Below are 13,198 nucleotides of genomic sequence, written 5' to 3' on the forward strand. Positions count from 1 at the left end.
GCTGTTACTGCGACAAAACAGCTCTTTTTCTAACCCGTCGAGTATCGCATAGTTACAACACGTATATCCTTCGGCTGGCGTGCTTGATTCAAATGTCTCCTCGGCTCTAGATGTCAAACAATAGCATGTTTAGGGGAGGAACACATTTCTGTCGTTTCCCTATATTACAGTGACACCAGGAGGTCGTTTGATGAAAGCAGTAGTCGATATAGTGGTTCAGTTATCATGTGAAGCAGGCATAAGCAGGCTCAGTGTATTTTTCATTCATATGTTTTTCAGTATCTAAAAAAGAAGCCCATACAAACTGTTCGCCCAACTCAACAGAAACTTCACCAACGTCACCCCCCATGCCAATGTGCGTTAAAAAAATGTAGAGATACATCTGTCAAAAGCAAAAGCAAAGTATTCCCAAACGGAGCAATGCCTTTTAAATTTCTAAGCAAGTGCTTTGAAAGAGAAAAGCGTTTCAGCACCATGGACAGTGATCACAAAAGTCTTACCTCTCCAGATGCCAGTCTCCTGTCAGGGAGCACTAGTGTGTTGGCATGGCTGCCCGGGACTATAGTAGATCCTATACTCATTCTGGGTCCAACCAACATGTACCGCTTGTCTCCAGACCTGTACTGGATGCTGTGACACAGTGTCCCGTCATAGTTTGGGTCTTGTAAGTACTTTGATGTGTAGTCTGTGGATGATTTAGAGCACTGCATTGCAATCAGCACGATGATACTGATGAGGAAAAGTGCTGAAACTGAGCCCAAAGTTATCATCAGGTAAAAAGTCACGTTATTGTCCTCCTCCACATTTGCTGAACTTTTAACATCAGAAGCAGCAAACGCCTCTTTGGGCTCCACGAGTTTGACAACCACAGTAGCTGTTGCTGAGAGTGAAACGTTGCCGTTGTCTTTCACCAGTATGACCAGTTTCTGCTCAGCCTCGTCTGTCTCTGTGAATGAGCGAAGTGTTCTGATCTGTCCTGTATAGCGGTCCAAAGCAAAGAGACTGTGGTCAGTAACTTCCTGCAGTGAAAACAGCAACCAGCCGTTATATCCTATATCAGCGTCATAGGCTCTGACTTTAGTCACCAAGTGTCCTGCGTTCACGTTGCGGGGAATCTCCTCCACACCTTCAGCAGAACCGTTAGAGCTGACTGGATACAGGATGACTGGAGCGTTATCGTTCTGATCCAGAATGAACACGTTCACTGTGACGTTGCTGCTTAGTGACGGAGATCCAGAATCTGTGGCAACAACGTGGAACTGGAACGTTTTCACTGTTTCAAAGTCGAAACTTTTTAGCGCGGTAATCTGCCCATTATCTGAATTAATATTTAGAAAGGTTGAAATTGTAACTTCCTTACCGTTCTCTCTGACTATATGATACGTTAAAGCTGCATTTTCATTTAGGTCTTTATCCGAAGCAGAAACTGAAAAGATTGGATGTCCAGGCATGTTATTTTCTACCAGGTAAAGTTCTATTGGATTATGCGAGAAATCTGGGATATTGTCATTCACGTCAGATACATCAATACTCAGAGTTTTGACTGTAGACAGAGGAGGCTCACCACAGTCTGTAGCTGTTATTGTGATGTCATAATGCGAAATTGATTCTCGGTCTAAATGCCGTTTCAAAACTAACGAGTACATATTATCTTGATATGATGGTTTTAAATCAAACGGCACATTATCTAATAGACTACATATTACTTTACCGTTTAATCCGGCGTCTTGGTCTGTGATGCTAATAAGAGAAACCACAGTCCCAGGTTTTAAGTCTTCAGGTACCGTGTTTGACAGGGATGTCACCTCTATTTGCGGTTTGTTATCGTTTCTGTCGAGTACTTTGATGATCACCCTGCAATCAGTACTCATCGGAGGCTGCCCTTTGTCAGTGGCATGCACGTCCAATTTAAAAACATTAACCTTCTCAAAGTCAATATCTCCCTTTACTTCAATGTATCCAGTGTCTTTATCTAAGCTAAACATATCATATATCTTCTGGTCAAGTTGACCACCGAAATAATATTCAATATACCCATTTGTACCCTCATCCGCATCAGTTGCCTTTACATTAATTACACTTGTATCCGCATCTACGTTTTCAGGTATTGTTACTGAATACACTTCTTGGCTAAATATAGGATGGTTGTCATTTGAATCGAGAACGACGACTGTTACATTAAGTGTCCCTGATCTCGGTGGATTTCCACCGTCAACTGCTGTCAGAATCAGTTTGTGCTCGTGGTGCTTCTCCCGATCCAGAGCCTTTTGCAGAACTAAGAACGGTATTTTGTCCTCTCCTCTTTCTCGTATTTGTATGCTGAAATATTCGTTTTGGTTTAATTTGTACATTCGCACCGTATTGACGACAACATCTGGGTCGTGCGCAGTTGGTAACTGGAAACGTTTGCCAGGAGCAGTGGACTCGGCAATTTCGAATGTTTTTTCTTCCTCTTTAAAGTTCGGTGAATTATCATTAACATCTATTATTTCAACTCCCACATAATGTATTTCCATGGGGTTCTCAGCTACCAATTTCAGGTTAATTGAACATGGAGAAACGCTTTTACAGAGCTCCTCGCGATCGATATTCTTACGCACATACAGGACGCCATTGTTCTGATTTACTTCAAACTGAGCATCGTTGGTTCCCGAAACGATACGAAATCGCCGTTCCTCCAGCGAGCTGATGTCCAATCCGAGATCCTTGGCGACATTTCCAACAACGGATCCCACTTTTACTTCCTCTGGAACTGAATATTTGATCTGAGCTGAACCACGTTCCACGAAGCCGCACATCACAGAACAACAGAGGGCTAACCACCAGGATTGTATTCCTCGTCTTTGTCCTCCGGCTCCCATCTTTTCAGTTTGAATAATTATTCTTATATCCACACACACGTACTGAGGAAAAAGGAAACTGGCTAAGCCACAAAATATGACGTTGAAATATATTCCATATTTTCACTATAAAAAAAACGCAACGACAACATGCGCTTCTGTTGAACGTACTGTCTCTTCTCCGTAGACAGGAACAAAACCTCTCTGGAAGGGGCAGGGCCAACACGATAACACAGCAGTTTATGCTGATATGACACTGACACCTTGTGGACTGGGCGCATCATGGCCTCTTTTTAAAGCAAGCCGCGACATAATATCAGCGTATTTGCAAATTGTAGTTACTTAACTACAATAAATGTACATTTAAGCTGATCCTTTTTTTTTTTTATCAAGATTGCATATTTAAATTATGCATATTTTTGTATCGTTACAGGGAACTAGTTTCGTTTTTTTCTGTGTAATATAACAGCTAATTAACGAAAGAAAACTTATGTTGTGTAATAATAATAATGATCATCATCATTTCTACATTCATATTTTGACGGCGTTAACGTAATGCTTAATGACAATGCAGTATAATCAAATTGTGTACTGAAATCCATGTACAAAAATAGATGCGCTGTTATGGACAGCATTACTCAAGTAAGTCCAATGGGTGGGCAAATGAATGGGGATCAGCGCATTCCTGGAACGGTGGGCAAAATGCGTATAGATTTCTCAAACAAAGACGTGTGTAAAGTAACAGACTCTGCAATTTGAGCTAAAAGGGGAAAATACAAACCACACGTTTGGTCTTTGAAGTATATGAATGAAATCCACAAAGTTTGAAAAAGAAAACTTACATATTGAGTTGAAAATCACCACAATATGACCAAGCTTGATTTTCAGCACCATGGACAGCGCTGACAAATATGACATTAGGTTGGTAAAGCTTTCCCAGTGGATTTACCTAAATGCATTTTTAAATATGACCTCAAACTTGAATCCCAGTTTGAAAAAGCACCACAAAATTACTGATATAAGGCTATATCCTTAATTCTCTGTGAATGCATGGAATACACCATCAGTTAAAATCATAATATTTACTCACCTCTCCAGATGCCAGTCTCCTGTCAGGGAGCATTAGTGTGTTTGCATGGCTGCCCGGGACTATAGTAGATCCTATACTCATTCTGGGTCCAACCAACATGTACCGCTTGTCTCCAGATCTGTACTGGATGCTGTGACACAGTGTCCCGTCATAGTTTGGGTCTTGTAAGTACTTTGATGTGTAGTCTGGGGATGATTTAGAGCACTGCATTGCAATCAGCACGATGATGCTGATGAGGAAAAGTGCTGAAACTGAGCCCAAAGTTATCATCAGGTAAAAAGTCACGTTATTGTCCTCCTCCACGTTTGCTGCACTTTTAACATCAGAAGCAGCAAACGCCTCTTTGGGCTCCACGAGTTTGACAACCACAGTAGCTGTTGCTGAGAGTGAAACGTTGCCGTTGTCTTTCACCAGTATGACCAGTTTCTGCTCAGCCTCGTCTGTCTCTGTGAATGAGCGAAGTGTTCTGATCTGTCCTGTATAGCGGTCCAAAGCAAAGAGACTGTGGTCAGTAACTTCCTGCAGTGAAAACAGCAACCAGCCGTTATATCCTATATCAGCGTCATAGGCTCTGACTTTAGTCACCAAGTGTCCTGCGTTCACGTTGCGGGGAATCTCCTCCACACCTTCAGCAGAACCGTTAGAGCTGACTGGATACAGGATGACTGGAGCGTTATCGTTCTGATCCAGAATGAACACGTTCACTGTGACGTTGCTGCTTAGTGACGGAGATCCAGAATCTGTGGCAACAACTTGGAACTGGAACGTTTTCAGTGTTTCAAAGTCAAAACGTTTTAGTGCAGATATTTGTCCGTTTTCCGAATTGACACTGAGAAAAGATGTCATATCGCGATGCAGCCCATCATTTCTCACAATATGGTAACTTATTGCTGCATTTTCATTCAGATCACTGTCAGTGGCGCTTACAGAAAGTATTGATGCCCCTGGCTCATTGTTTTCTGCCAAGTAAAGTTCAAGTGGATTCTGACTGAAATGTGGTCTGTTATCATTTACATCTGACACCTGCACATTCAAGGATTTTACAGTGGAAAGTGGAGGTTCACCACAGTCGGTAGCTGTTATTGTGATGTCATAATGGGACACGATTTCTCTGTCTAAACGCCCCTTGGTGACAAGAGAGTACATGTTTTCCTCAATGGATGGCGTCAAATCAAACGGAACATTATCCAAGATTTTACAAATAACTTTCCCATTAATGCCCGAATCTCTGTCTGTAACACTAATGAGCGATATGACTGTGCCGGGCTTTGAATCTTCTTTGACTACGTTGGACAATGATGTTACTTCAATTTCCGGCTGGTTATCATTGACATCTTTTATCTTTATCACAACTCTACTTTCGGCCGCCAAGGGTGGCTGCCCTCTATCTGAAGCCTGCAGATCTAGTCTATAAATCTCCGTGTCTTCAAAGTCCACTTTTCCCTTCACTCGAATCTCACCAGTGACGCTGTTTAATTCAAATGTATCATGGACTTTTTTCTTTTGTGTTTTTCCAAACGTGTATTCGATTTCGCTGTTCGACCCTTCATCTAAATCGGTCGCGTTTAATTGTATTACAAGTGTTCCTATCGGGGCATTTTCATTCAAAGACACAGTGTATATATCTTTGCTGAATACAGGGCGGTTATCATTCGCATCGAGCACAGTGATGCTTAGATTGAGGCTCCCAGATTTAAACGGACTGCCCCCATCAACAGCCGTTAACACGAAATTATGTTCTGACTTCTGCTCCCTATCCAACGGCTTTTTCAGCACTAAAAACGGTATCTTGTCCTCCTCACCGTCTCTGATTTCAGTGTCAAAAAAATCATTCGAGCTCAGTTTATATAACCGGACTGACTGTGTACCGACATCAGGATCTCTGGCGGCATGGATTTGGAAGCGAGTGCCTGGAGGAGTGTGCTCTGCGATTTCCAGTCGCTGCTCGCGTTCTGGAAAAGTCGGTGAATGGTCATTAACATCCGTTATTTCAACGCCGACGTAATGTATTTCCAGTGGGCTTTCTACAACAATTTTCAGGTTCATCAAACAAACCTTCATTCCATCGCACAGCTCTTCACGGTCAATCTTGCTTCCGATATACAATACTCCATCTTTTTGATTTAATTGAAACAGTGCATGGTTCGGCCCCGAAACAATACGAAACCGCCTGTCTGTCAATGTGTTGATGTCAAGCCCTAAATCCTTAGCAACATTTCCAACAGTGTATCCCACCTGTACTTCTTCCGGTACAGAGTATCGAAGCTGAGCCAAAATGCGTTTCCCAAAGCACAGCAACAAAATCCCGGCAACCCACCAGCAGTTCACTCGCCGCCTTTGTCCTCGTTCTCCCATTGTGAAGCAAAAAAAAAAGCCTTTCTTAGATATTTGTAGTGATCCAATTGCTCATCGATCCAGGCTGAATAGATCCATTTCAAGATTCTCAAATGTAACACTTCACACGTGATTATTAACCGCTATTCTTACTAATGATACATATACGATGTGTACCCCGTCAGCGGCCCACCTCCATAAGAAATGATCCAGCGATGGGCAGGGCTTGTACAGAATGAGCAACACAACCATTATCGAGGCCACACTGACACCATGTGAGCGCTGGGCTGCAATACCACGACATTCAAAGCATGTTGGAGTCATGTAATCGAGGCAGGGTTAGAACAGGAGACACGAATTGTAAATCTGCTCCAACGCTCTATTTTGATAAATACACAATGTGAAATAGGAAACGTGAAAACGCAAAAGAGCACAAAATTACCCCAACCAAAAACAACATTTCAGCACCATGGACAGCAAAAGGTTCACACATGGGGGGAGAAAAATACAATCAAAAACAATATGTATCAGTATGTTGTTTTGCGAAAGCTTTGTGTAAATAAATACAAAGAAATATATTAAATATATTTACCTCTCCAGATGCCAGTCTCCTGTCAGGGAGCACTAGTGTGTTTGCGTGGCTGCCCGGGACTATAGTAGATCCTATACTCATTCTGGGTCCAACCAACATGTACCGCTTGTCTCCAGATCTGTACTGGATGCTGTGACACAGTGTCCCGTCATAGTTTGGGTCTTGTAAGTACTTTGATGTGAAGTCTGTGGATGATTTAGAGCACTGCATTGCAATCAGCACGATGATGCTGATGAGGAAAAGTGCTGAAACTGAGCCCAAAGTTATCATCAGGTAAAAAGTCACGTTATTGTCCTCCTCCACATTTGCTGAACTTTTAACATCAGAAGCAGCAAACGCCTCTTTGGGCTCCACGAGTTTGACAACCACAGTAGCTGTTGCTGAGAGTGAAACGTTGCCGTTGTCTTTCACCAGTATGACCAGTTTCTGCTCAGCCTCGTCTGTCTCTGTGAATGAGCGAAGTGTTCTGATCTGTCCTGTATAGCGGTCCAAAGCAAAGAGACTGTGGTCAGTAACTTCCTGCAGTGAAAACAGCAACCAGCCGTTATATCCTATATCAGCGTCATAGGCTCTGACTTTAGTCACCAAGTGTCCTGCGTTCACGTTACGGGGAATCTCCTCCACACCTTCAGCAGAACCGTTAGAGCTGACTGGATACAGGATGACTGGAGCGTTATCGTTCTGATCCAGAATGAACACGTTCACTGTGACGTTGCTGCTTAGTGACGGAGATCCAGAATCTGTGGCAACAACGTGGAACTGGAACGTTTTCAGTGTTTCAAAGTCGAAACTTTTTAGAGCTGAGATGATGCCGTTGGCTTCATTTATATTTAGAAATGAAGTTACGGTGGGTCCCGGACTCTTACGGTCGAGTGAATATCTGACAGCCGCATTTTCACCTCCATCAGCATCTTCCGCGCTCACTGAAAACATCGACATGCCAGCGTTGTTGTTTTCAGGCACATAAAAAGTATATGGGCTCTCAGTGAACATAGGTCTATTATCGTTGACGTCCAGCACATCTACCTGTATCACCTTAGTAGATGACAGGGCGGGGTTCCCTAAATCCTTAGCCGTTATTGCGATATTATACATGTGTGTGGTTTCCTTATCTAGGTGGTCCTTGGTGACCAAAGAGTATGAGTGTCCGTCAGGTGAAGGCTTTAAGTCGAAAGGTAAATGACCGGGCACACTGCAGACCACCTGTCCGTTCACACCTGAGTCGAGGTCCGTCACCCCCATCAGCGCCACCACGGTGCCAGGTGGTGCATCCTCTGGAATGCGACTTGAAAGGGACGTGATGTCTATTTCGGGCTGATTGTCGTTCACGTCTTCCACTCTAACAATCACGTTGCAGTGTGTGGAGAGAGACACGGCCCCCTTGTCCGCAGCCAGCACCTTAATCTCATAGATTTGCTTTTCCTCGTAATCAAGACCTCCTCTCACCGTTAGTTTTCCGGTTCTGCTATTCAAATCAAACGGCCCAGATGAGAATGCTCTCACTTTACTCCGTAAAGAATATTCGATCTCACCGTTCACCCCCTCATCCGAGTCTGATGCATTTACTGTGAGCAGAAATGTTCCTTCAGGTGCGTTTTCCTTTATTGTGATGCTGTATTTCTGTTTATCACACACTGGTGAGTTGTCATTAACGTCAGATACAATAACGGTGATATTAATAGCACCAGATTTCGATGGTTTACCCCCATCATTAGCCGTTAAGAGTAACCAGTGCTGTGCGGCGTGTTCTCTATCCAAAGGTCGCTGTAAGATTAGGAATGGAACCTTTCCATCCTCCCCGAATTCCTCCGTTTCCAGGCGAAAATACTGGTTATGGTTGAGTTTATATGATTGTAAGGAATTCGAACCAACATCCAAGTCGTGTGCGCCTTCTATTTGAAATCGAGACCCAACCACGGCGGACTCCAGCACCTCTAATGTGTAGTTTTCTTCGGGGAATTTCGGCAAATTGTCGTTTACATCGAGTATTTCAACTATTACTTGATGCATCTCGAGGGGATTTTCGACAACTGCTTTCAGATTTGTGATGCATGGAGCTGTTTTTGCACACAGCTCCTCCCTGTCTATTCTCTGGTTCACCAACAATACTCCATCTCTCGTATTTACCTTAAACAGAGCCTGCTTTGTTCCTGACACGACACGAAGATTCCTGTCCGTCAAGCCTCGTATTTCTAATCCAAGGTCTTTGGCCACATTTCCAACGGCTGTGCCTATTTTTAATTCTTCCTGAATGGAATACCGTATTTGAGCTGAGCTTCCTCCCAAATTGGTCGCAATCAGCAGGGCCAGACAAAAAGAAATCCACACATTCATCCATTGTCCTTTGCAGTCCGTTATCGCCATTTTTGGAAAAAACATTTTAACCAACGGTCTTAACATTATGGCATTTTTTCCAATTTCCCCTCCAGTAAAAATCTGCGAGAACTTTACTTCCAACAGAAAAAAATGGAGATTCTTTAGTCCGGTCTTTCAATCCGCCTCGTTGGGTTGTTACTGAATGCACATTTAATAAGAGCCCCTCACACACAGCCGCTGTGTTGATATATAATGTAACAGCACCACCCGTTGCCGATGTAACGACGGTGCGGTGACGATGACACGTTTTCTTTCAGTTTAGCCCGGTTTTAAATATATTTTAACAGTCGACCTTAAATGTTGTGACAGATGTGAAACCTGTGTCGCGTTTTTTTTAAAGAAAGTGAGACGAATGAAACGAATGTACGGAAAATATTTTAATTTTCTTTCCTGCAACAATAGTAATATCCTCTGAAGTTTCCCAAGCATTATTTCATTTTCGTGACAAAAACTCTTTCCCTCAAGAAAAGTTAAACCCATCTTGAACACTGGCTCTATTTTCTGTATTTATTATTATTCGAAATTAAAATGATTCGAAAATGATGGACCGTAAAATGAATCGAACGTTCTACTTTGCTGCTGATAATGTTTATTAAAGCATTCACATTCCCTCTCTTTAAACTGTATGTGATCTCCTCAGCACACTCCCCCAGCCGTTCTCCTTTTGAAGAGGTGAGCAGTGACATCTCATGGATCGAACCTGCAAATGCAGCAGTGATGAGCCCTCTCGTGGTTCATACGTCAATGTGCGCCATGCTGCTGCAGTGCAGTGGAATATACAGAATAAACCATGACATTAAATTATTAAAAACAATCACTCGAACAACAGCCAGGAAACAAAGCGACCTACAAAGTAAAAAAAAAAAAAACGTCTGCACCCCTCATTGGTTCTGGAATTAGACCAAGCATTTACGTGTGCGTGCGCGTGCACGAGCGCTGCGGCATTATACAACCCCTCCTCCCATTTCTGCCTCCATCGTGTTCCCCATGCTGCATCAATGCTACCAGCCTGTTTTAAAGCACAGCATTTTCTTTGTGACCAGTCCTCACAAGGCTGCGACCGTATTTGACAGAGAATGCTCATCAGTTGGCCGCATGCTGCGGGTGTCGCACCGTGAAGTGGAGGGGCCCATGTCAGAATATATATAAAAAAAACAAACAAAAAAACAGGCAGCTTCAGAGCTCAACGCGACCTCCAGCGAACAGACAACACGTCGCCATGGCAACGCGGCTCCAATTGGCTGGTCTCTGTCCGTGGTGCTGAAAGCAAGCAGCGCTTGGGAAGGAAGGAAGCAGAGGGGGAGGGATACAGGAGAATGCTGCAGACAAAGAAAGCTGTTTCCGCATGCAGTGATGCTGTTAATCCAGTACAACATACAATAGATATAGCCTATAACAGCCACTCCCTCTCTTATGGCTATTAGAAATACATTTAGAAATATTATACAACTGATGAATGTTTTTAGGGGGAAGGCATGCTGCAGTCTGAGAGTCCCCTGTCAGGGTCAAGTGGCGAGGAGAACAAAAGCTGACTCTCTGTTCCCGTCACTTTGCTCCAAACAAATATTATTTTCTCAAAACACCCCCATTTCAAAACCTTCACTCTCCCTTCATTTAAAATATGTTACAAACACACCTCATACATGCTACTAACATGTTTAGATCATGGGGCATATTAACCAAATATAACTCATCCTGTGGGCCTTAATTTCAAGCTGCCCTGCTCACACATGATCTCATCCCTCTGGGGAGATGATGTCATGTGTGTGCACACACAAATGCAGAGACTGACACACCCTTATTGATAGAAAAAAACATTGTCTGCAAATCAGTCAACCCTTAACCAAGCCAGCTTATGATTATTTGTACTACATTTTAAAAGTTGTATGTCCATACACTAAATACACACATGCAATGTATGACCTCTGGCACTATTCAATAGACTGGATGTAGCTTCAGTTGAGTTTTCATATTTTATTTCTTTGCAGGATAAAGATGGCCATAATATCCCCGTCCTCCAGATGATGGATGTGCTGACTGTGATCAGTGAAGACAGTCTAGAAGGGGAATTCATCTGGAGCCAGTTTCCACTGCCATCATACATTTGAGAGGTATTGTTTTGACTTGCACATATTGTGTATTTTACAAAATGATTCAACTCAACTAAAGAATGATGCTTGATTTTAGAAAAAAGGCCTAAACTGGACTAAAGTTTGTGAACAAAAGTGATCTGCAGTCTGATCAGAAATGGATATGGTTGGATACATAAAAGGAATACCTAATGAGTCAAATAGTAGTTCCCCCTCAATTAAGATTTTAAATAGAAAAACTGGAGATCAGCTAAGTTTCAAATTATGAATTTTGCTGCTTATGAACGTGCAGACAAAAAGAAAAATCACTGGGCAGGGTCTTCTAATCCTCCTAGGCTCATGTGCCTGAAAGTGAATCGGAGTAATGAAAATATTATTGATATGAAATTTCCCACCTGTGTACTGTGACTTGTTCTCAGAAAAGGGCAAGGGTTTGTTCGATGTTGAAGGATATGCATGCTAAGCATGCTGCTTATGTGATTTTAATGGCAGTTCTTTTTTTAGCAGCATGAGCTCAGTGTTTTCAACAAGGGTCAAAGCAGATTCGACTAAGTGAATAGATAAAGAAATAAGTAAAGCAATGTTGTTGTGTTTAATGTTAAAGTCTGGTGCATAGCCAGTAGTTACTTTAACTCTAATGCCATAATACTATTGGTGGTTACTTTTTAAATTTTTCAGACACAAAGTAATATACACATACACCATAGTTCAGATTTCAGATTCCTTTATTTGCCATTTTTATGCTCCACATAAAAAAAAATTGTGTTTCACACATCCACCAATTAGTAATTCAGTGCAAGACAGAAGACTATAAAGTGATAATCTAATAAATAATAGCACTAATAAATAAACTTAAATGATGGTAAATAGAATTAAATAAGTAGTTTTATTTATTTTGAAATTAAATAAAATATGTTAAATATATTTAGAGGAACAGTCTTGTGGGCAGATCACATTCTCTGGTTAAGCAGTCTGATTGTTGTTGGAAAGAAGCTGTTTAACAGCCATGTAGCCCTTGATCTGACACTTGTGTATCTTTTTCCGGACTGCATGAATGTGACCGCGCCATGAGACGGATGAGTGCAGTCCTTTATGATGCTGTTTGCTCTACGCATGCAGACGTCAGTGAGTCCTGAAGATGTGGCAGCGAGGCACCAATGATTCTTTCAGCAGTTCTCACTATCCTGTTCAGTTTGTGTCTCGCCCCTGCACTGCTACCAAACCAGGAAGAGATGCAGTAGGTGAGAATGTTCTCAGTGGTGCCTCTGTAAAACATAGATGTATGTACAATATGCAAAATTCTATTACTACTAGGCCTATACTGTATATGTGTGTCTGAATTATGTATGTCTTATAGATTTATAAGACATATGACTGAACATTTCATTTGAAACATCAATACTTACATTCCAGTGGTAAATCCAAAATGACTAGTCATGTTCTTGAAGCAGCGTGGCTGGAAGATCTTTGTGGAAACACACCAACAGGGTTTAACAGGGTTAAAGTCAATGTTCCTGTTTTGTTGCCATATTAACATAATCTCAGTATCAGAAAGAAGTTATGACACAAAGCCTGAGCATCCTGGACGACAGTCTTCTTTCTGGAATAATAATACTAGTTTTGGAGGCTTTAAGCAAATACCTACCAGCTTTTCAAAGTCATTCTGTGGATTACAATGACTGGACAGTGGCATTTGAACTCAAACGTTGAATTGAAAATAATTTACATATGTGTCAAAAAGACATACAACAAATCAGTGTGTATTCTGTGTCACTGTTTAAGCGCTTAATTGGCCCACTGTAGAAGCCAGGTGATTTTCACTCTCTGGATCAGCAAGAATTGCCATTTCTATAAACTGTATCACAATGTGTGCATT

The 13,198-nt window shown here is 42.1% G+C and overlaps 1 protein-coding gene and 1 pseudogene across 2 annotated transcripts in view; both read right to left on the bottom strand.

Moving 5' to 3' along the window:
- Window positions 1–9,226, bottom strand: part of LOC311013230 (protocadherin alpha-C2-like) — a gene marked incomplete at its 5' end in the record, with an annotated part of 181,695 nt that extends 172,469 nt beyond the window's left edge. Inside the window, one exon of the mRNA XM_084009221.1 lies at window positions 6,857–9,226. Coding sequence (XP_083865347.1) covers window positions 6,857–9,220 — 2,364 coding nt within the window. The remainder of the gene's footprint in view (window positions 1–6,856) is intronic.
- Window positions 89–6,297, bottom strand: LOC311013344 (protocadherin beta-15 pseudogene; annotated as a pseudogene). Its single transcript has 3 exons — window positions 3,931–6,297; window positions 501–662; window positions 89–106 (listed from the first exon to the last, which is right to left on the bottom strand). The product of its transcript is annotated as a protocadherin beta-15 pseudogene (transcript).
- Window positions 9,227–13,198: the final 3,972 nt, after the last annotated feature.

Source organism: Eutrigla gurnardus, assembly GCF_963514095.1.
Source record: "Eutrigla gurnardus genome assembly, chromosome: 5".
In the NCBI taxonomy this organism is placed as follows: domain Eukaryota; kingdom Metazoa; phylum Chordata; class Actinopteri; order Perciformes; family Triglidae; genus Eutrigla; species Eutrigla gurnardus.